This window comes from Populus trichocarpa, chromosome 1 (genome assembly GCF_000002775.5).
Source record: "Populus trichocarpa isolate Nisqually-1 chromosome 1, P.trichocarpa_v4.1, whole genome shotgun sequence".
Taxonomy (NCBI): Eukaryota; Viridiplantae; Streptophyta; class Magnoliopsida; order Malpighiales; family Salicaceae; genus Populus; species Populus trichocarpa.
Window position 1 is genome coordinate 11,976,590 of NC_037285.2, and position 27,694 is coordinate 12,004,283.

At 34.6% G+C, this 27,694-nt stretch overlaps 3 protein-coding genes across 3 annotated transcripts; 2 read left to right on the plus strand and 1 right to left on the minus strand.

The window, feature by feature from the left end:
• The first annotated feature begins 454 nt into the window (after positions 1-454).
• On the plus strand, positions 455-6,228 carry LOC18094195 (protein NRT1/ PTR FAMILY 7.3). Its single transcript, XM_006368372.3, has 5 exons — positions 455-613; positions 931-1,045; positions 3,655-3,872; positions 4,126-4,691; positions 4,949-6,228. Exons 1-5 carry the CDS (start codon positions 587-589, stop codon positions 5,817-5,819), a joined length of 1,797 nt encoding a protein of 598 aa, XP_006368434.1. The 5' UTR covers positions 455-586; the 3' UTR covers positions 5,820-6,228.
• A 1,745-nt stretch (positions 6,229-7,973) lies between these two features.
• Positions 7,974-15,208, minus strand: LOC7496010 (pyruvate kinase isozyme G, chloroplastic). The gene is made up of 12 exons (XM_024600840.2): positions 14,751-15,208; positions 13,804-14,085; positions 12,951-13,116; positions 12,178-12,312; positions 11,941-12,051; positions 11,754-11,842; positions 11,386-11,448; positions 10,656-10,831; positions 9,427-9,526; positions 9,060-9,208; positions 8,314-8,422; positions 7,974-8,227 (listed from the first exon to the last, which is right to left on the minus strand). Exons 1-12 carry the CDS (start codon positions 14,961-14,963, stop codon positions 8,114-8,116), a joined length of 1,707 nt encoding a protein of 568 aa, XP_024456608.1. The 5' UTR covers positions 14,964-15,208; the 3' UTR covers positions 7,974-8,113.
• Positions 15,209-23,542: 8,334 nt separating this feature from the next.
• Positions 23,543-24,986, plus strand: LOC18094197 (uncharacterized). The gene is made up of 2 exons (XM_024602811.1): positions 23,543-23,600; positions 24,040-24,986. The coding sequence occupies exons 1-2, from the start codon at positions 23,543-23,545 to the stop codon at positions 24,984-24,986; spliced, it is 1,005 nt and encodes a 334-aa protein (XP_024458579.1).
• Positions 24,987-27,694: the final 2,708 nt, after the last annotated feature.

Genomic DNA, 27,694 nt, shown 5'->3' on the forward strand with positions numbered 1-27,694 from the left:
TCTCAGGTCAACTTGCCGGGCTGGACCGAGTTTCAAAACTATAATTTTCTTAATTGAACTCAGTTGAAACAAATTGCATATTACATATATACGATTACATAAACATTAATTTTATTGATATAACTTGTATAGATCACAAGTAATTTCATTATATTTAAGAAATAATTAATGATATTTTATTAGTTATTTTATAAAATTTGTTTTAATAAAATAAAGAGATACAATTAAAATAGAAAAATTTTAAGTGGAGATATATTTATTATTTTTTAAGATTTGTAGATTTTATAAAAAAAAACTTTTATATTTATTTTAAAAAAATAAATCCTGAAAAATATCTAATTGTAAATCATTAGTTATTCCCGATAAAATTTATTTTCCTGTGGGTGACCCCTCCTTCTGTCCTCTAAAATCTACACCGTTCATACCACCCCGCTCACTCTCTATTTATACACCCCTGCCTCTTCTCATTCACTCCCAACCTGCCTTCTCTTCGTCTTTGTTAATTTTCTCATTGCCGACACAAAACACCTTCCTCTTTTCTTGTCAAGCATTTTATCTAAACAGCTCTCTCTTGTCAGCATCATTAATGGCTTGTTTGGAGGTTTGTAAGGAGGTTAGTTGAAAGCTTCTAGCTGTTCTCTTCGATCTCTTCATATATCTTTTTTGATATGCTGCTCCTCCTCCTCCTCCTTTTTTTTTTCCCCTCTACGTACGCAGAGATGATTTTAATTTATATAAGAGCTTTTCCCCTCTCTTTTTCCCATTTCTTGGCTGGCTTAAACCAAACTGCGAGCCATGAAACACAGACATTATAATTGATGTTGTGCGGTTATGATTATACTTTTTAATTACTAGTATTGGTTTTTCTTTTTGGTCCTGAAGACGAATTTACTAGCTGGATAACAATGGGATGAAAATGTACATATGCAGGGTAAGTTCAAAGAGGGACGAGAAGAATGCACTTTTGATGGAACAGTTGATTGGCATGGTCGTCCTGCTATCAAAGACAAATCTGGGCAATGGGTTGCTGGAATTATTATACTTTGTAAGTTCAAATCCTAACTAGCATAAAATAATTAAAGATGACCAAAAATAATATTTTTCACTGTGAGTATACTGCTTAGTTTTTCTGTGGTTGATCTTCTCTTTAGAAATATCTCCCAGCTCTGCACTCTTTTCTAAATACCAGTAGCCCTGTCGATTACTTTAAATGGTCATTGTCACAGGTACTGTATATGTTATTTTTCTGGCTAGAAATTCATGGGCCCAAAATCCAAACTCCTAGTATTATGGGTGCATGTTGTGGTATATGTCATATCATCACATCGATCTATATTCATTGCTTGGTCCTAACGCACTAGGGAATATATCCAATGATCTATCCACCCAAATATACGTGTATGTATCATGTACATGTTTATTTTATATGAAGAAATTGCTGAGAAAAAAATATGTTCTTGTAAATATTCAAGCCCTCCTTTTGATTCACCAAATTTCTTTGGGAAAAAGAAGAGAGAGATGGGTTGTAATGATAAGCACATGCTCCTTTCTTCTTTGCTAGCAGTATACAATTTCCAGTCTTGGAAAAGACGATAAAGATAAGTGATGAACGTGTAAGGAGGAGCACTGAAATGGAAAACAGGTGTTGGACTCTGGCTACGTGCTGGCCTTCAGGCAGCCTATAAATGCAAACAGCAAGACATAGCTAGGTTAGATATGGATAGGAACAAGAAAAAATCCACTAGAGTTTTAGAGAGGGATAGAGACAGCACGGGAAGGAACTCTTTTCTTTTCTGAGTTTGCCAGTTAGCGACCAATTTCCAGGACTACTATACGACACCATGGAAAGTGGGGGTGAGGAAAGCATGCATTAAAATCTTACCTGGCACGTAACTATGTCTACTTCTTTTGCATGGTCTGGGTTTCTGCCACGTGTCTTTTACCACCCAGAAAAAAAAACCCTGATCTCAGCACGATACATGTTGCAGGCCCATATATGCCCATGGCCATGCGCATGCATGCATGCATGCATATAGACTGCATAATTATCCTGAATTCAAGTGATCATCTTGGACTTACTGCTAGATGTAACTCGGCAGACGATTATAAGCTACTCACCTTAGTTTTTACAGCCATAAGTTTCCAGGAGTGACTGGTAGTAATAATAATAATAAAAACATTAGCCTGATTATTGATCATGATTTGTTTAGGTCAGCCGCAGAAAATCCTGTCATCGTCTTAGGCAAAAGGTCATCACTTTTGTCATCTACGGAGATCATGACACTCAACAAGCAGGAAAAAAAATGAAAGAAAGGAATTTTCTTTGTAATTAGATAATGAAGGGTAGAGAGATAAAGCGAAGGGCCGCAATCAATTCCTGTTTCTCTCGCTTTACACCCATTAAAGTTAAAACTCCCACTAGTTGGCCTAAAGGAATTAAAATTCAGCAATAGGGGGACTGTGGAAGAAGCAATTAGAAAGAAGTTTCTAAGGCAAGTTAGATGTGAAATACGTGGTTGAAGTCGCTTGATGTACTTGAAATTAATTCTTGCAGAGATCTTTGTCACTCTTTTATACGAAGGAGGTACAAAAATATCAAGTTCTAACGTGCTTGTCATTTTGCTAAATATGAACTTCCCCAGCACATGAATGGTGAAGGAGGTGTGTGAGTATAATTAATGGGAAATGATTGTTACCGTTAAATTCAGTAGCTGGTAGAGCATATGACAAGAATATTGTCGATGGGACGTTTCGATCTTCCAGATTGATTGATTTTAGTCACCCAATTTGTTTTCTAGGCACACCACTCTCTGTCGGTACGAAACTTTGGTGAGATATAGTTCAGCTGGCTGGGATTTTTTTATTTTTATTTTTTTTTTTTTTTGCTAGGGAGGTCCATTTAGCCTAATTATGCTATCCAAATCCCATTTAAAAAAAAATGTCCCATTCATTTTATTTTATTTTACTTTGATTAAAAACTCAATTTTTCAAGAAATACAGTTTGAACCTATATATTTTCAAACACAGTTTAATAACAAAAAGACAACATTAGCTATAAGCCCTGCTTACTGGAGTTCCTTCCTGCTAGAGGAAAAATATAGGTACCCATTAAACTACATGGTCGAGGAGTTCTCCAGCTCTAGTCATTAATTAGAAATACGATGAGATATGATCTTTTCTCAACTTAATTTACTAATTAAAGAAAGTAAAAAACCAACAACGAGTTACAGAATTTCTCAAAACCTAACAAATGGTTTACAAAAATTGTGATACTGGTTATTATTATTATTATTATTATTATTATTAATATATAATTTGAAAACAAAACAAAACAAAAAACAGAAACCGTAAATTAATTAGTTGTTACAGGGCTCTTTCTTTTACTTTCTGCAGAAATGGAAGGTGATGAAGGAAATACGCAAAACCTGCATTATACTCTGTAGAACTTTGCTATGTAGTATAACCTTAATCCATCAGCAATCTAGCCCGCTCTACAAATGTTTCCACTCGATGTTATTATTGATTAATCCATTAAAGTTGTCATTGAAGCAAACGTTTAAGATCTTGTACCTGTAGTTATCTGGTTTAGAATCCCTACAAAATAAAGCCTCTAAACTTTGAATTCTGTGTTTGTTTCTGTTCTATGAATCCCAGTGAACCAAGGTCTAGCAACACTTGCATTCTTTGGTGTTGGTGTGAACTTAGTTCTGTTCCTGACAAGGGTTTTGCAACAAAGCAATGCCGATGCTGCTAATAACGTTAGCAAATGGACCGGGACCGTCTACATCTTCTCTCTTGTTGGTGCTTTCCTCAGCGATTCCTACTGGGGAAGATACAAAACCTGTGCAATTTTTCAGGTCATCTTTGTCATAGTAAGTTACTTTGACTCCGAATCTTCTCTAATACATTTTGCATTCAAGTATAGCTTTGCATATTTCGCCTCAAAATTTACAGGAAGATTTGTACAGTGAGCTTTTAATCCATTAAGTTGTGCATGTAATTAATCGAGTGAACTTCAGCGAATCTGCTTTCGAAAACTAACATCTAAAACATTACGCAGTGTATAGGTACTGCGATCTAATTGTATACATGTTCTAATTGCTTCTTTTGTGTCTTAATTGGCAGGGCCTAGTAATCCTATCACTCTCGTCATACCTTTTCTTAATCAGACCAAAAGGATGTGGGAATGAGCTGACTCCATGTGGATCCCATTCAAGCATGGAAGTTTCATTGTTTTACCTCTCCATTTACCTCGTTGCTCTAGGAAATGGAGGGTATCAACCTAACATTGCTACATTTGGGGCTGATCAGTTTGATGAAGAGGACCCCAGGGAAGGACATTCCAAGGTTGCATTTTTTAGCTACTTCTACCTGGCCTTGAACCTCGGTTCCCTCTTTTCCAACACAATATTGGGGTATTTTGAGGATGAAGGGGTGTGGGCACTAGGATTCTGGGCGTCTGCAGGTTCTGCCTTTGCAGCATTGGTCTTGTTTCTAGGAGGAACATCTAGATACCGGCACTTCAAACCAAGTGGTAACCCTCTCTCCAGGTTCTGCCAAGTCATCATCGCTGCAATGAAGAAATGGAAGCTCGAGATGCCACGAGATGGAGAGGAGGAGCTGTATAATGTCCATGCAAAAGATTGCTCGATGAATGGCAACAGAAAGATTCTCCACACTGATGGATTCAAGTAAGTATTGAGAGATAGGTCACGGACTCATAAACTTAATTTATTCAAATTCTACAGAACTGATAATCCTCACTACAGAAAAAAAATTAGATTGCTTGGATAGTTTGACATCCATTGCACGTTATGTATAGGAATCAATTTTATCCAGTTTATCGCGATTCGACAAACTGGGTATCTTAGATTCCGTGAAACAAGCATTGCAAGTTCCTTTTGATCAATAACAATGCTAACCCGTGTTCATCCACGTATTATTTTAGGTTCTTGGATAGAGCAGCTTTCATCTCTTCAAGAGATATTGATGATCAAAAGCGGGGCTGTCGCAACCCATGGCGTCTGTGCCCAATTACACAAGTAGAAGAAGTTAAATGCATACTGAGACTACTCCCAATTTGGCTCTGCACCATAATCTATTCAGTGGTTTTCACACAGATGGCCTCTCTGTTTGTTGAGCAGGGTGCTGCAATGAAAACTACAGTATCAAACTTCAAAATCCCTCCTGCCAGCATGTCTAGCTTCGATATTCTAAGTGTTGCGTTTTTCATTTTCCTATATCGGCGAGTTCTTGATCCACTTGTAAGCAGAGTTAAAAAGACGGGTTCAAAAGGACTAACTGAACTTCAAAGAATGGGTGTTGGCCTTGTGATAGCAATAGTGGCAATGATTTCGGCTGGGCTTGTGGAGTGTTATAGACTCAGGTATGCAAGAAAAGACTGCACACACTGTGAAGGCTCAAGCTCTATGAGCATCTTCTGGCAAGTTCCTCAGTATGCACTTATTGGAGCTTCTGAAGTTTTCATGTATGTTGGTCAACTGGAGTTCTTTAATGCACAAACTCCTGATGGATTAAAGAGCTTCGGAAGTGCACTTTGTATGACATCTATCTCGCTAGGGAATTACGTGAGTAGCTTGCTTGTGACTATGGTTATGAAGATCTCGACTGAGGATCACATGCCCGGATGGATCCCCGGAAATCTGAACAAAGGTCACCTGGATAGGTTTTACTTCCTCTTAGCAACCTTGACAACTATAGACCTAGTTGTGTATATAGCATGTGCTAGGTGGTACAAGTCTATCCAACTGGAAGGAAAATGCGAGCTGAATGATCAGGAAGAGAACTTCAGAGTCTGATGTACTTAATAAAATGTCCCACGGAAAAATGTTAATGCTTATGGTACCAGCATATATACATACATATATATATATATATATATATATATAAGAGGGAGGGATTGGGGTGACCGTTAACATTTTGCAGAAAGTTCCTGTATCAAAGGAAAAGGTGGGTATAAAGGGGAGTACACGACCTTTTCGCTGAGCTCCCATGACACCCATTTGTCTCAGTTTCTGCAACATCTAACTCCCCTTTCACTCTGTTTCTGAAGTTAGGTTAAGTAGAAATGAGTATAATGAGGCGGGCAGCTTTTGGTTCAAGTTACCTCATTCTAACCTGTTGGTTCTATTGCAAGCCATGGAACTAACATCAGTTTGTATTGAATTTTATGTAAAATGAGTTGGTTTAATGGCTGTCTTTCTAGAATGATTTCCTATTATATATTTAGTTGTGTTTGACAATAATAGGAGCAGTATATCTTCTCTCCAAATTTGCACTTCTCAAGCCCCTTCACGCAAACCACCAGCACTTGGACTACAAAGTCATCCTTCCTGGGGCAGATAAGACAACGTAATTCCTGCTTGCTTCACTAATTCTACAGCAATTTTCTCGTGCTCATGCAAGCATTAATTCTATAATTACAACGACCAATTAGATTTGGACACCAAACTTGGACAGACGCCAACCAAGTGAAACTTATTTGAAACTGCTCGCAAGAGGTAAAGCTGGTAAAGCATTGTAAGATATACAGGTCAGTTATCATAAAACCTCACTCTGCCTACTAGGTTTCAAGTGTAGATTGGTTTTGGTTTTAAGGGAGCAAGAGCACTCAGGAGGATCTGAATAAAATCCAAAAAAGTAAAAAAAAGATCCAAGTCCTATGCGCTGTTATACAGTGCGCACGGTAATTCTGGTGACAGCAGTTCGATTATTTGTCACGACTTGTTTCACTGGTAAGGTACTTATTAAAGATTCTCTGATGAGGGTATAAAACGGAGAGTAAACAGTATACAGAAGCTGGAGTTACGAGGGGTAAGGTTTCAGAGATGTCCTGGTGGCTCTTAATTCTGACAGAGCTTTTATGTTTTTATGGTCTAGAGAAATTCATGGGGTATAAAATGAGAGGGGGGTGATGGAAACCTTCTGGTTATCAAAACAGAATTGACTCCACTAAGGGTTTTGTTATTCTAAAGAGAGGTCCACAAATGCATCGTGGATTTTATTCAGCTAATCATATGGCAAGTATCTTGATTCTGATGTCTTCAGGCAGAGAGAGTTGATGCGAACTCTCAGTGTCTGGAAAGGTAAAAAAAGGGGCTGCTCTTCTCAATCAAGAGTTCTTTTTGGTTTTTGGGTCACGAGACACATACACCCCTCCCATGGTTTAAACCTAATGCCTCTTAGTAGAAACCCAGGTCTTGACCATCAGGGTGGTCTCCTTAGGAACACTCTAAATACTTGACTTTGAATACATTGCTGGCTCAAAGAACAACAATTGAAGTCCCAGGGTGGCCGAGAATGACGCTGAGATTGTCGCGTCCTAACAAAAGGACCTTGGTAGATCATGAAGGGCCATGACAACAGTGGAGGATGATCACGGATTTCCACTCAGATATCGGGCTGTCAATTTATACCAATATTATAGCCCCAGCCACTAACACAAAATCTTTCCACTATTATAGTGTTACGTTTTTTACTAATTAGTAATGGAATAAGACAGATAAGAGCCAACATCAAGGCAAAACAAATACAACGTATCTGTTCTGAAATAGAGGGTCCGAAAAGAACATTATGGTGAAATCATGTTAAAGTGAGACTGATTCAGATAAAAGCAAAAAACAATACATTAGTGGTCAGAAAAGTAAACCTCATTAGGATAAACTAAGGCTAGATAAAGATACCTGTGCAGAACTTCAGTTATAATACCCACAAGTCTAGGCGAGAATAAGCAAGGATAGACAACTGAGAAGGTAAGACTCAAGTTGACAGCATAGCTGGAATGGGACTCTTTATTTCTAATGAATAAACAAAGACTTGGACAACGCGACAACAAAAAAAGTCAAAAATAAATAACACTTCAAAATACCAGAAGAATTGTTGCTAGACTTTAGGGATCTTCATAGCATCTAATCTAATCCAATCAGTAGAGTAATTTTTTCCACATCAACATCTTTGCAAAAAAAAATTGTCATTGAGGCATTCAAACTCATTAGGATTTTTCAAGTTCACACTTGGAACAACAAAACTCGTAATTAAACAAAGATAAAATAACGTTCAGCTGCTCAAACAAAAACCCGTTATCATTACAAAATTAGGACTGGACCTTGCAAACTTGTATGTGATGAGTAGATTTTCGACGCCAGATAGGTTGTGCTCCACTTTGGACAAGGGTAACGTGCTGCCCTTCCATCAATTGACCTTTATTCTAAAGCATGGAAAATATTTGAAAAGATTAATTTCATGAAGTGCTTTTCCAAGTGTAGAAACAAGAGAGATGGAAGAATCGCTAACCAATAGTAGCTTGAGTGCTCGAGAGAAGGTCTCCTCTGCGTCGTCTGAAAACTGCATATATATTGGCTTGACACCCTGATAAAGTACCAGCCTCTGCTTTATCCTTTCTCTGCCAAGCATGAAAATGTCGCAAATAGTTAGAAATGAAGAAGTTATCCTAATTTACACCACCAACAAGATAGTCACTAAAAGATTCAATGCACAGATCATAGGAAAGGTAGGCATGAAAGCTAAAAGACAGCACACACAGCATGAAATGGTAGTAAATAATGATATTCTAATCATCAGTGCATATCATCAACAAAGCCAATCTAACTTATTTAATATGATGGCAGAAAGACAGGAAATGTATTGGCACCAAGGAAATGCTTTCAACCACGAGAAAAATAATTAGCACAAACAAATCGAAGGATGTACAGTGGTTATTGAAAACCATATAAGCAAATTATTGAAAACCATCTAGTAATTACTGAAAACTAGTGTACCAAACTGAAGGATGAACAGAATCACACCCCTATAAACAAATTGCCAGTGTTAGTGTGACTAGTCTTCTATCTGCTACTTGCACCATGAAGCATTTATTGTTAATCTATTTGGAAGCATGTACATGTGGCATTTCAAGCTTTCTAACATTGTAAAAGCTTTGAACAACATTGTATTTGAAAGGACCTTTATTCTATTTACAGACTCAAAGAACATAAATTAGAAACAAAGACTACAGCATTCATAGTGCTTTCAGAACTCACTCATTTGTGAAGGCAAATATTGTTGAGGAAGGCCGAAAATGACTTAAATGTATAGCCATGGATCCTGTTCTTGTGAAGACGATGATGGGTGTATTGAGAGTGTTAGCCATAATTGTGGCATGGAAAGCAAACATTTCACCCATATGGCTCTGCAAAAATTATCCATGAGGTATTCAGACAATGAATATGACCAGGAGTTGGAAATTAGAAATAGTCACTTGTGGACAGTAGCAGCAGCGGCCAAATTTGGCATCAGCCATCACAGCTCTGATATAAAATTGACATAACATCTGATTCTATTTTTCAAACAACTTGTATGTATTATAAGAGGAACAAGAATTAGATGGCAAGCTCTCATAATGCATACCTGATAGACGTTGTGGGTAGGTGCTGTTGTGTTTACTGGCAGACTTGATTCTGTTCTCAATGCCACTGTGTGCATGACTTTAACAGCTTTAAGAGGATACCTTAATTCAAAAAAAAATTAATAATAAATCAACTGCAAAAACAAAGTAAAATTTTTCTGCATGAAAGATTGAAAAAATCAAATCATAACTTGCAAAAGCGATATAAGTAAAAACATGGTCCTGAGCATGCCATTAAACCAGTTAAGTTAACATAAGTTTAACCAAAGAATCTATGTGAAAAAGAGAAATAATTTGAGTTAGTTACCATACAGAAACTTCACCCAGTTATCATGAATATTATATCTTGATATTCCTTTCATCTCACCAGCTAAATGAAATATGAGCTATGATATTAAAAGAGATAGAAAGAAACTCAAACTTATATTGTGTTATCGGAGTCTTAAAAGTTTTAAAACAATGAAGGAAACATCTCTAATTTTATAACTCAATAAGCTCATTAAATGTACTGACTGAAAAAAAAATTATGGAAAAAATGTTTTAAAAATAATTTTTTGTATGTAAAAAAGAATCATATGTTCACATAATTATAGACGGGATTCAGGTGGCTGGTGATTGTTTCCAGCAATGGTAGACAACTGACATTGAGTCAACTGAAACATGATTATGGTGATCATCAGCAACTATTGCTATGGTTGGAAATGGATGGCACTCAGTAATGGGCAATAGTAGACCAATGGGAAATGCCTACAGTGAAGGTGAAAGCCAAATCAACTGAGTGGTAAGACCATATATCCTATGATGGTGGAAGGCCTGCGACACAAAGCAGTTCGCAAATTTGAGCCAAATCTCCACTGGCTAGAAAAATATCCCAGTTGTCATTTTCTGTTGTGTCATCAAACACAAAGGAGGAAGAAAAGGACAGATTAAAAAAAGAAGCAACGCAGTTTTCAAGCAAAACATCAATTTAATCCTTGGAAAAGGTGATGCAAGCAAGAATGGAACTCAAGCCATGCATTATAAATGTTAGAAATGTTCTATTCTACTTCTACCAGACAGATACTTAAAAACGCTCAGAGGCCTAACAACAGGCAATTTCACAACAAAACTCACAATTTTAATATACCGGGCGGTAGTTTATTCCAGTTCAAGCAACAAAAGGACTGCCACCATAATATTATTAAATTGACATGAGCAGTGAAATCACTTGATATGAACCATGTTCACTTACTTTCCATGGGCAGTTTCCCCTGAAAGCATGACTGCATCAGCACCTTCACGTACTGCAATTGCTATATCTGAAACCTCAGCCCTTGTTGGTGTAGGATGATCAATCATGCTTTCCAGCATGTTTGTCGCTACAATAACTGGTTTCTGCATACTGTGGCACCTTCTAATGATGTCTTCCTGTTTGCATGATCATAAAACTCTTTGACTAAACAAGGAATTCAAGTACTGTGATTAAACTCTAAGCAGGACAAGTATTAAAAGGGTAAGTGTTGTTGCCAGTTAACAAGGCTACATGCAGGTACACATGGCCATTTCACCTACTATAATTTTACGTGGTTGGATCAGCCATGCACGGTGAGTAGGTTTTGCTAAGAAATAACATGTATTTAGACAACAACAAAAACAACCACGCCTCGATTTTAAACTTGTTGGGGTTGGTTTTATGAATCCCTTCGCACCCTTCCTAACAAATCATGTACTAAATCTGCCAAATAAAATGCGTGTAGACAAACTACAAAAATGACCCATATGATGGATCTCTAGAATTCATTTTAAGCTATTGCTAGTGTAATCTTTTTTTCTTAGATTCAGAAGTAACTTCTTAATATCTCCAAGAAAGAGGTGAGTCCTCAAACTTTTCCATTCTAATCAAGCCCCATAGCCAAATTTGACAAATGTATTATGTGCACCATGGAAGTTAGTATTAGACATGTCACATGCAGTTCAATTACCTGCAATAAAGGGACTTCCTCTATTGGAAGTTCAGCACCAAGGTCTCCACGAGCAACCATTGCCTATAAAGGCAACAAAAGACAGTTAAACAGGAACTGAACATTATGATACAACGTAATAGATAACCTGAACTCTAGCACATGAGCATGTGGACACATGCGCGGGGTGTGCACAAGGCACACCCTGGCACAGAACAGAAAATCATAGTCTCCTGTAAAGAAGACTAAAACACACAAGCACACTTGAGGGGGAAAAAACAGCCCTTGATGAAAACACTCTCTACAAACACAAAAATTAATTTATTTTCCTTGACTTCATAATGGCATAAAAAATCTGTAGTAATTCATTAAAAATATTGAAAACTGACCCCGTCAGATGCGGAAATTATTGAATGAAGATTTGGTATGGAGTCAGCACTTTCAATTTTTACAATCACATGAATGTCAGCATTGCAGCCTGCATTGAAATAGTTAAGATAGATAAATTGAACAGGTATGAATTCTCAAATGCAGCTGTAACATTAAGACGTGTTTATAATGAAGAAAAAACTTTACTTTTGAGATAATCTTTTAGCTCATGAACCACTTCCGCATCCTTCACGAAGGAGACAGCATAAAAATCAACTTGGTTATCCACCCCAAATTTGATATCTTCCCAGTCTTTGTCTGTAGATAATGACCATATAGCACACAAAAACACAGCAAAGTGTTCAGAAAATAGCAGAGGAAAAATGGAGAATCAAATCTCCACATCATCAATGTTATACAATAAGAAATCAGAACAGATAAGACCTGTAATTGAAGGCAGAGTTGCACTTTTTCCACGCACGTTTAAATGGCGCCTTGATTTTAGTTCTCCACCATCAACTACCACACACTTAACTAGATCATTTGTCTTTGATTTCACAGCCAATGACATCATTCCACCTATGTCACAAAAAATAACACTTCCAAGTCTTGTGAGCAGAAGAGAAACTTATGAGTGCAGTCAATATTTAGTAGAGCGTTCCCTTTGTGAATATAGACAGGAAAAAGAAAAGAAAAGAAAAGGAAATTAAATTTATTGTGTTACCATACATTACTAGAAACTCGGACATATACTGTAAGAGAAGCCATCAACCTACTATTCAGTAAATAATGAATCACACTTCCAAGAGGCAAATCTAGATGTCAAAAGGAGTTGATAGAATAACTTTGTTTCCATCATGATGAATTATTCATAGTGCTACACCTCAATTCAACTAAATGTTGTCATGATAGTTTGGCAGTTGTAACACGATTCCCATATAGTCATCATACATAAAAATTGACCATTATCCAAGAATAGAAAGTTCTCAGAAAGGAAAACTAAACACATACAGTACATCAACTATATTAAAAGAAATTGAATAAATTTTTATTTTTATTTTTATTTTCATGGTGATATACCATACTTCTTTCTGTTTTTAAACTCATTTGTTTCGAATTATAGATTCCAATTACATCAAACCTTTAATCAGATGGTGCAGAAGTGCAGGTAACTCACATACCATCAATCGAAATCAGTGCAAGATATGTATACTTACCATCCACCAGTATCATGTCCCCAACCTCCACATCATTTATGAAGTCATCGTAGTTTACACTAACAGTGTCTTCAGAGCTGACTCCTCTTTTGATGGTGAAATTAAATTCTCTTCCCTCCTCAAGAATAATTGGTTGAGGCACATCTCCACTTCTAACCTCAGGACCCTGCATTCCGATAAAAGAATCTGAAACTTTGACATTTGTACTGTAGGTCTAAATAGGAAGTACGCAAGAACATTGAGCAGGATGTTGGACGAGTGATTGCAACAATGACAATATTTGGCAGTGTGGTAGCGGTTGCTTTTCAAATAACTTTTCGTGCCGAAATGCATGCAAATGATGTTTTTTCATTTTTAAAAAATCATTTTTAACATCAGCACATCAAAACGATCCAAAACATACAAACCATATTAAATTTTAGCAAAAAAAAAAATTGAATTTTTTGGGAACGCGGTTTCTTAATGTAAGACTTGCTTGGCATGCAATCACTGAACCTCTTCCAAAGCATCCCCCCAAAACATATTCCAAAGAAAACTTGGTCATCCAAACTCATGCATTGCACGGTGAACGTAAATAATAAAAATGAGAGAAACCCACTAGCTATCACTAACATTGGTTAAAAATGAAATAAAACCAAATGAATGTGTTATATGATAATTCATGAAAATTTTCATGAAACAGTTTCACCACAGAAACAAGGATAGATAAGGATCAAACTTGAATTTATTGAATTTGTGTTTGACCTTGAACAACTTGAGAGGGGGGAGGGGGGTGTCTTGTTCAAAAAACTAGTCACGGAAAAGGAATAGACTTGACAGAGAATTAAGTCAAAATTTTTAAAAACCAATATACCTTGGTGTCTAGCATTATGGCAATGACGTTGTCATCAGATTGTGCATTATACTCTTTAACAAGATCAATAGTTATCTTGTGGGAAGCGTGGTCTCCATGCGACATATTTAAGCGGGCCACGTTCATTCCAGCTTCAGCCAGTTTCCATATCATTTCACGTGAGCTTGTGGAAGGACCAATTGTACAAACTATTTTTGTTTTCCTTCGAGAGATTGGATCTGTCTTTTCCTTCACCAAAGTTTGGTTGTTGGTCAGAAGCTCTAAAGGAGAGTTCACCTTGTCCTAAAACAGTAGAATCTCAAGTTACAAACTTGCAAAGGAAAGCAAGTACAATGTAAACATTCGAAAGGGAAAAGGCATATGCAAGAGTTTATAATGAAACAGAACTACAAAACAGAGCATTTGACATGTGGTTTGTGCAAGTCTAGAATTTAAAAATGCTTAAACCAGGAAGCACAAGTATCTTTTCTATCTAAAACAGAACATTCATACCGATTAACAAAATCCTGAAATGCAAGAGAAAACACTAATTGCCTACAAAAACCAATTATGAAATAGAGAACAGCAGAAATTTAAAAGGACATTGAATCCCTGACCATGGAAGAGCTCTTATGAGATATGTCCAGTTGCACAAAAACGATTTTCATTTGTAATTCTATCGGAGGAAAAAATAAATAAAAACATAATCACCTTGCTCGTAATGGTATTGAAAGCTTAAAGCTATTTCCTTTTTTTTTCTTTCTTTCTTCTAACTAATAAGACTCGCTTAGTGGCTCCAAGGCACTACTTACAACAATACCCGTCATGTGTTTAGTTAAGATATTTCCGAATACTTAAATAAAATACTTTCTTTTGCTTCCCAGCAATATCTCAGAAACCAACCAGAGTGTGTGTGTTGTGTGTGTGTGTGTGCGCGCGCACATTAAAAGAAGATGAGAAGAACTCACAGAGGCAGTTAAAGGACCATTAGAAGAGACCAGGTTTGCCGTCTGGTTCTGCTCCCTGACTTTCATGGATCTAACTGTAAAGTTGGGATTTTGAAAGAAGCATCTCTTTCTAAGCCTTGATTCCAACATAAACACATCACTCAATTTACTCGACGAAGACAAAATCCGATGATCCCTACACATTATGGTCGACATATTGTTAATCGTCGCCATTTCTTCTCAGGTTTTGGCGTCTCTTATTCTTCAATATATATATATATAGAGAGAGAGGGGAGGGGGGGGGGACCACAGAAAAAACTGGCAGGCTCCTGAGAGAAATGGTTAGAGAGAGTTTATAGAAAGGTTCAGGGAGCAAGGGAAGGGGTGTGTTTGTGGCTGGTGCTTACAAAACAACGAGAGAAACAGAGAGGGGTTTGTTTCTTAGGACAGTTGGCTGCCTTGTGGCCTGTGGGGTTTTCCAAGTGCTGGACAGACCTACTCTCTCTCACGACTCTGTTTGTGACACTGCCCAGCCCAATCGCTCGCTCGCTCAAAGATTAAACGAAAATTAAGGGAAAATCCCTTTTCTTTTATTTTCTTTTTCCCCTCTTGTTTGGCGAAAATAGGGTGACAAAAAAACTCAGAAAAGGAAGCTATTTTACAGTGCGATCTTAATGGGGTGATTTTGCCTTGTCAATTGTAATTAAGTTTTTAACACAAAAACAAAATGAAATGCAATCCTTGTTCTTGAATAAACATATTTCCACAATCCAATTTTTGACCTCTCATTTTCAAATATATTTTTAAGAAAACACAAGATTTTTAAAAAAAAATACATTTTCAACGCAATTTGGTTAACTTTAAGTAATTTTATTATTTTTTACCACTTCACTTGACTTATCGTATTCTTATTAATGAATTTTAAAAAATTAAAAGATAAAAAATCAAAGATAAAGAAAAAAAAGATTTTAGTGTGCAAGGTGATAATGAAGTAAGGAATGAGCAACTTAAATAAACACAAATTTCCAACCCCTTCCCGAGCAACTAAAGATAAAGAGGCAAGAAAAGGTAATTTTAAAAAAAGCAAAAATAAGTTAGTAGAAGATTCTAGTGAATGAGGGGATATGAAGGAATAAGAAATAAAGAATAAGAAAATTATTAGATAGAGTAGTATAAAAGATGTGTTAATGGCAAAGAAAAAAAAAAGGAGCAAAAAAATCAAGAGGAAAAACAAGGAGTGGGGGGAGAAAATTTTTAGAGGAAGAAGAAAGATAGAATGTTTTGTTCCTAGAGAGAAATTTTGTACAAAGAGAGATTCTTACGAGGAGAAAAAAGAGTGTATTAAAAAAAGAGAGAAGAAACACTCCCATCACTCTCTCTAAAAAAACTAATTCTCCACCATTAATAACGGCAACACCATCAACCATAACCTATCACCAACACCCATCATCAACGCCATAACCACCCTCAACATCGGCAATAACAACCATCATAGCAGCCATCACCAAAATAAACCATGACAACTCTTCTTTTATTTTTTTATAAAAACTAATCCCACCATCAATACCATCAACCATCGCAACCCATTTTCTTCTCTCCACATCCAACAACAACAAATAATAGTAGCAGCAAACCAAATTCATAGGAGAGAGAGAAAATCAACTTAGAGAGAGAAAAAAGAGAAGGGAAAGAAACATGAATATGTGTGTGACTTGCTCTCTCTCTCTTCACATGTGGCAATGATCTTCACCGTCAGGCTAAAAGTGAAGAAGAAAGTCGCTCCTGACCCACCTAAGAAACACACCCAATAATAGTGGTGTGTGGTCCCACACATTGACAACCATGGTAGCACATGAATTCGTGTGCCCAAGCTATCTAGAACCATCACTTCCATTCCAACAGCTTTCTAATCAACTTTAATCGCTTTAAAAGGTCGATTTCGGTCCCCAAATGAATTCTTGAACAAGTTTCATCATATTATTGAATATTGTGATGAAATATTTATTATTATTCTTGTTTGGTCAATAATTTATTGTGAATGGTTGAAGATATTTAAAGTGTTAGAAGACACAATGTTACATGTTAACCCTAGAGATATGATGTTGTAGAGGATTTATATTTTCAAGGTGAAACAAGGTTTGAATCAACACTCATTGATGGGGGTTGGGATGATTGAGTTGCGATAGGTTTATCTGAGGCGTGGTGGTTCGGTCTCGATGTAAAATTTAATAACATCCCCCTAAAAACCTTTTATATTATTTAAGAACATTAATGTAAATATCTTATTAACTATATTTATTTAAAGTGCATTTCAATTAAAATCTAAGAGGAGAAAAGGTAATTTTGAAAAAAAAAACTAAAAAAAGAAGCCACGCATCTAGGCCCAAGAGACATCTGGCTCAACAAAAGAAGACTTGGCATTGTGGGTTTGCATGTCTAGCATTATATGTTGTTGTTTTTTTATGTTTAAGAGCAAATGATCATTTGCCTTTTTATTATTTAAAAACAGATGAAATGGATAACATGTCGTCTGAAGTGGCAGACGATGTGTTGTTTGATATTTTAGACTTTGGCCATCAAAATCTCATTTCTATTTTTTTATGTGAAAACATTTAATAAACACCTTTTGAGTCTTAATAAACTCATTCTCAACCTAAAAAACCTCTAAATTGGTAAAAAAAAAAAAAAAATTAAATTGGATAAAAATTTTATTTTTTAACCACGATCTACTTTTTTCATGGAGATGGGAGTTAACACTGCAATGGCACTCCTCTCATAAAAAAAAAGTCATTGACACCAAAATTGTTTTTTTTTTAAATATAGCTAATCAAACACTTTTTCTCTACTTCTCTATTTTTCAGTGATTTTCTCTTTTCTCTCTAAAAAATTTATAAACTGAAATGTAAAAAAAAAAAAAAAAGTTTAGAACTTGTGCATAAAATTATAAAATTAAAGGAACCAAATATGTCTAAATGAAGACAGTTGGGATGAAAATAATGTTTTTTTTACACAAAAATAAAAAAAAGTCATTTTATTTATTTTTTCCTTCTTCCTTTAATTATTTTTTTAATATTGCATATTTAAATGTTATTTTATCAAATTGTTCTTTAATTTAATTTTTAAATTTTACCAAACACCTTAATTGTCAGTAGTATAAAAAAAGAAGAAAATATCAACATAATAAATATTACAAACATCACATAATAAGATGAAATTAAATTAATTAAATTAAATGATCAAAATAAAAATACCGTGCAAGAAGAACGCGTTGCGGTAAAAAGTCCGATTTTAGTTTATTGCTCTAACGAGTAACGAGCAATTTCTGAGTGTGACCCAAATAAATTTCCGGGCAACACAAATGGCGAGTGAGCAACAAGCGGCAAGAGGGAAGTGGGTTTCAATTTTTGAGTCATTAGGGCATCACACCGTTGCGAAACAAGAAAGCTTCTCTAATGCTCCACCAGTCATAGAAAATATCGCCGCTATGCTCTTCATCGACATTCTCACCAATGGATCTCCGCCGTGTATATCAGCCATCATCCAACGGCGTAAATACCTAAAGCAAACAAAAACCTCGACATAGTAGATACTAGTAGATTGTCCTTTGGTTTAGCATGACGACTCCGATCATTTTTTTTTAAATATAAATTAAATTTAAGAGTATAAATTTTTTTTTGAGAATGTTATTAAAATTAGTTAAATCAGTCAATTTTGAAATTCTTTAACTTATTTTTTTTTATCTAATTCAAGTTTATCTAATTCAAGTTTCTAATTAAACTACGTAGAAGTTAACTCAATTTAAATTGGTCAATTTTATTGATATGAATATAATTTTGATAACTAGTAAAAACATGACTTAGATTTTTTTATAAAAAACTTAAAGATGATAATTTTTTTTAAAAATATTGAAATAATGATAAATTAAATCGACTGGAGTTCCCTCGCGACCTGGGTCATGGACTCGATTGAGTTTGATAATTTTTTATATAATTTTTTTTATTTGATTATATGATAAAAATATGTAATCATAAAATTAAGCATCAACCTAAAAATAGACACTTATTTGAGATAATGATAATACTATAGAAAGCAAACAAAATATAAAACATGCAGTCTATTCCCTAACCAATTCAATATTGAAAGACGAAATAAAAAATAAATAAATAACAATTAAAGGATTAAAAAAACACATATTCGATCGGTAGGTAAACTCGTTAAACCTGTGGATCGAATAACTTGAGCTAGAAAGCCAAACCTGTAAACTTGGTTATGAACTCTACTGATATTATAATTTATTTATTTATAAACTATTTTATATTTAATTATGTGATAATAAAAATACATGATCGCAAAGTCAAACACCAATCCAATATCGAGATTTTTTTTGAGACCACGATAACCTTATGGAAAGTGAAATGAAACCAATCATGAAACCGAATTCCCAATTAACTCTAATGATGAAATAAAAAAAAACTATTAAAAAAAGGAAAAAAATGTTAAATTTGTCAGACCCGTGAACCAGGTCAACCAGCCAAACTTATAAACAATTATGTATAAATTCTATAAAGTTTAATAATATGACTTTTCTCTTAAACAAAATTTTTTCAACCATACGAGAAAAAAATAAAGGATAAATCAAGTTCAATTAAATAAAAAGAAAAGAAAAGAAAAACTCTTCCAAACTCGTAAACCGGGGCAACCTGAATTATCCCAACAAATCTTCAAATCATGTTAATCCTATAGAAAGATAAAATAAAAGGAAGCAAATTACGAAGCTAAATTCTCAATCATTCTAATATTAAAAGATAAAATCAACAAAAACAAAATTTTTTAAAAAATATAACTAAAATTCAATAACTAAAAGGAAAAAAAAAAGTAAAATATTGTGATTCACGGTGCAATAGGTGTGGGTAAACAATGATTGCCTCGCACCTTTTAGTTTTTTGTTAATTTATAAATTTTAACAATATGAATTTTTTTTGAAATTATTTTTTTAATTATATAAAAAAATCAAGTTCAATAAAAAATAAGAAAAATAATATCACCAAACAAAAGTTTATAAGTTTGTAAATCAGAACAACCTAGACTACTATGACAAACTCTTAAATTATACTAATCTTATAGAAAGATAAAATAAATAAAAAATTACAAAGTTAAATTCTTAACTATTTTAATATAAAAAGATAAAATAAAAAAATTATAGAAAAACAAAAGTAAAATGAAAAAAATAAACAGCAAAACAAACACATTGTTAATAATTAATATTTTTTAAAATCAAAATCAAACACAGAACACGTGTCGAGTAACCTGGTTTGAATTTGTAGGGTAGAGGGACCTAGGCTTCAGGTATATTCTGTTTTTTCCATCGAGAATACCGAATCGAATGAAGCCAAGCACGTGCTTCGCTTCATACAGGAGACTGCCTTTTTTTGACTTCTGTTGATGGGCGACACCACGTGCAAACCCTTTCGTAGAGAGGGGAGATAATGACGTACAAATCCCCGTTTGGGAAATTCATAGTAGTGTGGTCATTACATTCCCACACACTAAAAAAAAGAAAACGACAAAAAAGTCAGATGGTCATTATTACATGTTTCACTCAAGACCTCAAATAAAAAACCTAAAATGCATGCTAAAATCATGCGGACATCATTTTTTTGACGTCAAAAATCATCTTAACTAAAAAAAACTACCTAAAACAAATCAAATATAAAAACCAATTAATTTTTCCAAGCTCTGATCTTTTTTCTCCGACACCGTGGTGAGTTGGAATCACAATTAGTAAACTCCCTTCAAAATTTGCCAAATTGCGTGGTTTGAAAGGAGGCTGTTGGGGTTTTCTCTCTCTTCCCTACTCTTATAAGATAAATGATTTTTATAAACCTCAAACTCCAAGGTTCAAAGTGAATATATATTAAAAAAAAAAACTTAAATGTTTTTAAGAAACCAACGTCGTTTCATGCCAAAAATCACTTTGAACAAGATTGTTTTTTTCATGATGAAGAATATATTTTAGTGTGCAACCAAAACATATATATATATATATATATATATATATATATATATATATATATATATATATATATATATATATATATATGCAGGACTCCAGAACTCAAAAACAAGACAGACGATGTATCTTAATTCATAACTCATTAAATATATATAAAAAAATAGGGTGAAAAAAGACATAAAAAACAAGTCCTGATTAACTAAAGTTAGCTTGACAAATATATAATCCCGGCAATTAGAGCCGAGCCAACCCTAGGATATCCGACTAAACTCGTGACCCAAATCACGATATTGAAATAACCCGATAAAAAAAAATTATAAAGCATTATATATATATATATATATATATAAACATTTAACTTCTTAAACCCATGACTTGGGTCATTAGACCAAAAACACCTTGTTTGAAAAATCCATAAACTTTAATCCCCAATCGATCAAATATTAAAAGATGAAATTTTAAAAAAAATTAAATTATACACAAAAGGATTAAAAAATTGCAATTAAAATAATGAGGATCAAAATTCAAATACCAAATAAATCTTATGTTTGATTGAAGGGTGAAATTGAAAAAAAAATCAATTTAACAAAATGACAAAAAAATAAAAGAATGAGAATCAAAATTGACATAAAAAATAAAAACAAATTTATGATTGAATGGTGAAATTGAAAAGAAGAATAACTTTTCCAAAATGGTCAAGAAAAGAAATTAGAAATTAAAATAATGAGGACCATGTTAGAAAACATAATGCTATCAATTTGAATTGAATGATGAAATTAAAAACAAATAAAAATTTTACAAAAAAACCAAGGAAAAAACATTAGAAATCAAAACAATATAGACCAAATTGGAAAATATAGTATTTTTACATTGGGATTAAAAGATGAAATTGAAAATAAATATAACATCTATAAAAGAATCAATAACAAAATAAAATAAAATAAATAAGGATTGAAATTCAAATACCAACAATAAAGAGGGTCAAACTGTAATTTTTGGAGGGAGAGAGAAAAGAATAAGAAAAAAAAGATCCACCGGCGACAAACTAGACTATTACCGGAGACTCGCACCACACCAACAAGAAGAGAATATGATGCCGCTTCCAACAACAAGGTGAAAAAACATTTTTTGACGCAGGACGCTTCCAACATCCTTTTTTAACCAATACTAAATTGTCCCTGAGTCGATTTAATAATAACACAACAACCATTGTGAAAAAACCACAAAGCCCTTTGACTTTAGTTTTGTTTTTTTTTTACTTTTAAAGATATTTTAGTTGTTTAACTATGTATTTTAATTTTATACTATTTTTTTATACATGTGCAAATATCAAATTGCTCCTTAGTTGATATTATAATAACAAAAAAATCATTGTGCAAATATAAAAATATCCTTGATGATATGTTTATTTTTCTTTGCTTTTAAATGTATTTTCTGTGCAAAATAAAAAACTTATTTATATCTTATCAATTTTACAATAACAAATTATGAATTATATGAAAATACTTCAATATCTTTAAAAGCTAATGTTAACCATTGTACTGCTACAGTAAACAATATATTCGAGGGTGGAGTTAGACTGTTTTTACCAGGGATTTTAACTTATTTCAATTTACAATTTTTTTTATAATAAATTCAACTATATAAAATAGAAACAAGAAGGAAAGAAAGACATCATAATTCCTGACTTAAAAAAGAAGAAGAAAAACAAAACGAATTTTAGGCCATCGCATCAAGTTAATATGGGCCTCAGAAGTCAGAAGTCCGGACTGCGTTAATTAGAGGTACATAGCGTACCTAAATTTACAGATTTTGTTGAGCGAGTGGAAGACGAGAAGAGCAAGAGATTGAAATCTAAAGAAGAAGCAATTTACTTGACGAACTCCTTCACCACATCTGCTCCTTCCTTCCTTGACATCAAATATGCAGTCAGTCCATACCTCCAAGAGATGGATACCCCTTTAAGGCTTCTGCTCCTTACATTAACCTTGACACCACTTATCCTTCCTACTCACAACAGTCTTGCAGCACAGACAATCCTATGATGCAAAGATATCATAGGTTTTGCTTGACCAAATAGAACAACATGGATGCATGAATCTCTTTTGATTATGCCTTGTCCCATAAGGCCAATCATTTGTTTATATTGATACTTGTATGCTAGATTTTTTTTTTGAATTCGAGGAAACCTCACCCTCCGGAAAGCGCACTTTGTAGGTTCAGGTGAGCGAGAAAAACACCGGCTGTCCCAGGCTCTTACAAGAAGTGCACGTCCCAGTCTAGTTTATTGAATTTTTTTAATTTCATATTTCAGTATTTAGTTAATTAAGCAATTTTCTTCATGATTGTTTAGGGTTTATCTTTTATAGAGCTAGTCTCGAGCTTATTATTAGGGTCATGAGTAAGATTAGTTCGGGTTGATTTTGATTTTTTTTAGATCCTTCTTTAGAATTGATTTTTTTTCTTTTAATTTTATTCTTTAACATTTGATTGGTTGGAAATTAGTCTTCGTAGTTGTTTTTTTTTTTTCCATGAAGTTATCTTAATTTCAGGTCGTGAATTAATTTTTTATGCTTTTAAGGGTTAAATATTATTTTTACTGTAAAAAACCGAATATATCCCATATAAAAGACATTTTTACAAACCCCAACCAATCAAATGAACAGTTCAATTCCATGTATCTGGGCTAGTTTTGTCGAGTTAGGCCTGTGCTTTTCTGGCATAAGGGTTCCTATTTTGATCCATTGTACTCTTGGGCTTCAAAGTACTTGGATCAGGTGTGCTTCTAAAACAGTCGGAGATGGCATTATTCCGCAAAGCTCTCCTCTCGCCATCACGTTGGAGATTGGCACCTAAACGTGAGGCCCTTGCTTGCTCCCTCTCCCTCCCAATCTCCCATACCAAATCACCCTCTTTCCAGTTTTCCTTTATGAAAAAGGATTAAAACACCCTCTTTCCAGCCCCCTAATAACCAAAGTTTCACCTCTTTTCCATCCCCTCTTTTTAACCCATCAAGGAAACCAAAGGTACTGTAGAAAATGAAGCTTTCCCTCAATCTTCAAGATGAACCCCAAATCCAAAACCTTATCTTGAAAGCCAAACTACCCATTTCAATATTCAATCAACCGTTCACTTCTATCTTCACCACCACCGCGGCAAACTCCATTTCTGACCTTACTTTTGCTCTCTCTACAAACTTCCCTTCTGGTCCTTCTCTCAAGCTTACCTATACTCCATCCACAACAACAACAACAGCAACAACTGCCGTTTCTCCTCTTTCTCTTTCTCTTAAATCAGGGTTAGGCCTTTGTGGCTCTCCACATAATTCCCCTCTTGTTTTCTCTGCTCACTTTTCTCTCTCTAATTCAAGCCCCTGTGTGATTGTCCCTACTTTCTCTCTTCAATTCAAGCCAAATTTCGGCCATTTCTCTCTCCACAAGAGAACCACACCTCCATCTTCAAACCCTAACTATGATCCTAGTTGTTGGTCCTACACAAATGGGCCCCATTTGGAATCCGGGTCACCTTCAAAATCTCAACTTGGAGATGGGTTTGCCTCAGATGGGTCATCAGGTTGGCAGGAGTTGAAATTGGAGCCGTGTAATGGTAAAGGGAAAGAGGGGTTTGCAAACCGTAATTACATTGATGATGTTTATGTTGATAACAATGGAATTGGGTTTTTGCCAGAGAGGCAACCGGTCTGGAAAGATGGAAAGAAAGAAGGGTTTTCTAGTGGAGTTGGTGTAAAGGCAAGAACAGTGTTGCCATTGACTAAAAGGGTGATGATGAATATGAGGTGGGCTGTGAATTTTCCTGGTGAGTTTGGAATAAAAATGCCTTACTTGATAGTGAATAAGATTGGGATTGAGAGGGTTGAGGTGTTAAAGGAAGTGAAGAAAGAAAAAAGCAATGAGAGTAATGTGGGCGATTTAGAGTTGTTGAAAGGAATGTGTTTTTGGATGAGAAGGAATTTGGAGGTGTTAGAGACGGAAAATAGGGAGATGAAGCAATATTTGGAGGACATGAGATTGGGAGTTTCAGCGAGGAATTCGCGCAGGGAGGCTAATGGTCCTGTTAAGAGAGTGGTGCCACGTTCAATTGGTAGTCTTGATGAGTTTGACCAGTGGAAGAGCAAGAAAAATGATGGAGAAGGAAATGGGCAAAGAGAATTGAAGAAGCCTGCAAATAAGGTGACTAACTTGGAAAGTGAGTTACAGAAGGCTATTAAAGCTGCTTCCTCTTAACCAGGTTTAAAATGCTTATTACAATGTATGCCCTCATGTTTTGACTTGAATGTATATATTAATCGAGCTTTCAGTTTTATGTAAACCATGCCACGATCAGCATGCTGCGAGGATTTAACATGGGTGGGTATATCGAGCTTTATTAGAGTAGTTTAGGGTTTGGTTTGTAAGATTGCCAACCTATCATGTTAATAGTAGGGATTGATGATAGATATCAGTATTTCTTTTGAGTGGAGAAAGGTTAATCGATCAAGATTCAAAGAAACTTTTACATTTATGATTGCTTTATTTGGCAGCTCGTTGCACTGTCTTTAGATTCAGCTGGGTAGTTCCAGCATTTATTTGCCGAAGTGAAGGCTAAAAAACTTTATTTCAGCGAAATACATCATGAAGCCCAGCTGCTTAAGTTACACATGTATCTCGTTCTGAATTGATGAGACTGTAGTCTTTGGCCATGTGCCCTCTGATTTTAAATTCCTTATTCGAAAATATCACAAGTTTTAAAAGTTCAGTAGTGCAATACCTCCCTTCCATTAAGACCATTTATGCTTTACAAGCCGAGACGTTGAGAACTTGAGATTTCCCATTCATTAACCGCGCAGCCAGTCCCTGGTTGATGAGAGAAATTGCATGACATCACCATAGAATGTATGCGTTCTGTTGCGTCAGTGTACTTAGATTGACAGGTTCTTTCAGCTCACAGAATATTCTTGCTCTTTCAAATTCAGCATGTATCTTCTTTGACTGAGCCGCACCAAGTAAAATGGTGTTTCTCGTTTGGATTATGTGCACCCTTGCGTTTTAGGCCTCCCCTTTGCATAACAACGAATACTAAAATGGAAATTTGATGCGGGACAAAGTGAAAATTGAAACAAGTAAAGAGAGCATAAAGACAAAGCTTAGAATTAGAAGAAAAGGAGCCGAGGAAGAGAAAGAAATCAGCTGAAAAAGAGAGGAAAATTAGGGGTTGGAAAACAAAAGTCTCTTTCTTTTTAATCAATTCATCATCAATTGTCTAACATTTATAAAATAAAATATAAATACTAAAACTCTAACTAGAATAAACAATTAGGTTTTTAGCCTACTAAATATAATATATAACAATAATGAAATTAAGCCCAATAAATAATCCCAAATAAAATTCATTAACACAAGGGTTAGGATATTCTTTGTTGTTATAGATCATACAAACATGTGAATTATGTCTTGAGTATGATGTTCTCATCAACTCCCATGGGGTTGGAAGAACTTGACCTTGTTGAGTATAGCTTACGACGGGTCCAATAACACTTTTAAAAATAAGGATCAAGTTGATGTGATGTCTTTCTGGTAATCAAAGTATAATTTGAGTTTGGTCGTCTAGCTCATATACTGAGATTCGTTGAACTTCACCATCACTGGTAAAAACAACTTATGCATCCAAAATAATATTAATATGTTTCTTTTTGTGTCAATGATAAGAATAACGGGGCAGGGATATCAAAAGAAGCATCAAGGATAAGTTGTGTTTATATATAACAAGGTTTTTAATGTCAAAAATAGAGCTAATATCAAAGTTTAATGATACAACTATTTGATTCAATTATTTGCAACACTTTAAATGGTCTAGCACTACTCACTTGAAAATTATGATTGGTTTCTAAAGGACATCGTTCAAGTTTAATTTGTATCACAAAATAATCTTCAATATTAAGTGCATTATGATACTTATGTAAATCAACTCGAAATTTGTATTGTCCATTACTTGTTTGAATTTATTTTATAATCTTTATCATGAAAATTATGAATTCTATATGTAAAAGACTCAGCTGAATCAGATATTTTATAGTGAGGAGATATAAGAATGGAGATCTATTGGCTTTCTAGGTTTATAACTATAAACATTATATGACTAGGGGTGTGAAGTGGAACAAACATTATCTGAAGCCTTGATAGATATAGTTTGGACACAACATAGTAAATTAGGATTATCCTCATCTTTCTCATCATATTGTTAGGGGTAAAGGATCAAGGAACTTACTATGTTGTTATAAACTTATGTCGTGTTGGACGTCAATCATGAGGGGATGACGAGCATGTTGTTCTAAATCTATGATATGCTGGATGTCAAGCATGGTGGGTGGAGAATCAAGTTGTTTAAGAGAACTAATATCGTGAGACTTTTCTAAGACCATATTTACCTCTTCAAGATATTCCACTAAAGAGTTTCATAAAACTTCTTGATGTACCACTAAAACAAAATTATTATATTCTTTATTAACTTTCGTTTCAGATTTATTTGGACTTATTGTGTTAAGTTCCTTTTCTTGCACATCCTCTTCATTTAAGTCACTAAAATTCTCAAAATTGGATTCCTACATTTGCAGACAATAGGTTTCCTTTTCACCAATTCCTTGTGTTCTTGGATAACTAAGGGGTTAGAGGTACCATTGAAAAAGATATAACCGAAACCTTGACATTTAACACATTAAACCTTTGAACTTAACCTAGATATTTCATTAACGACTCTTTTTTCCTTTATTTTTTTTTTATAAATTTAGGCACTACTAGGATTAGGTCTTTAGGGTGTAACACCTAACAAATAATCATTATTCCTAAATTGAGGTCTAAAAGGGGTCGGTCTTGATGGTTTGTCCATTGAATTTTTATAAGCAACTCATAATCTTGCACTATAATATAGGCTTGGTCTAGAGTGAAAACACCTATAA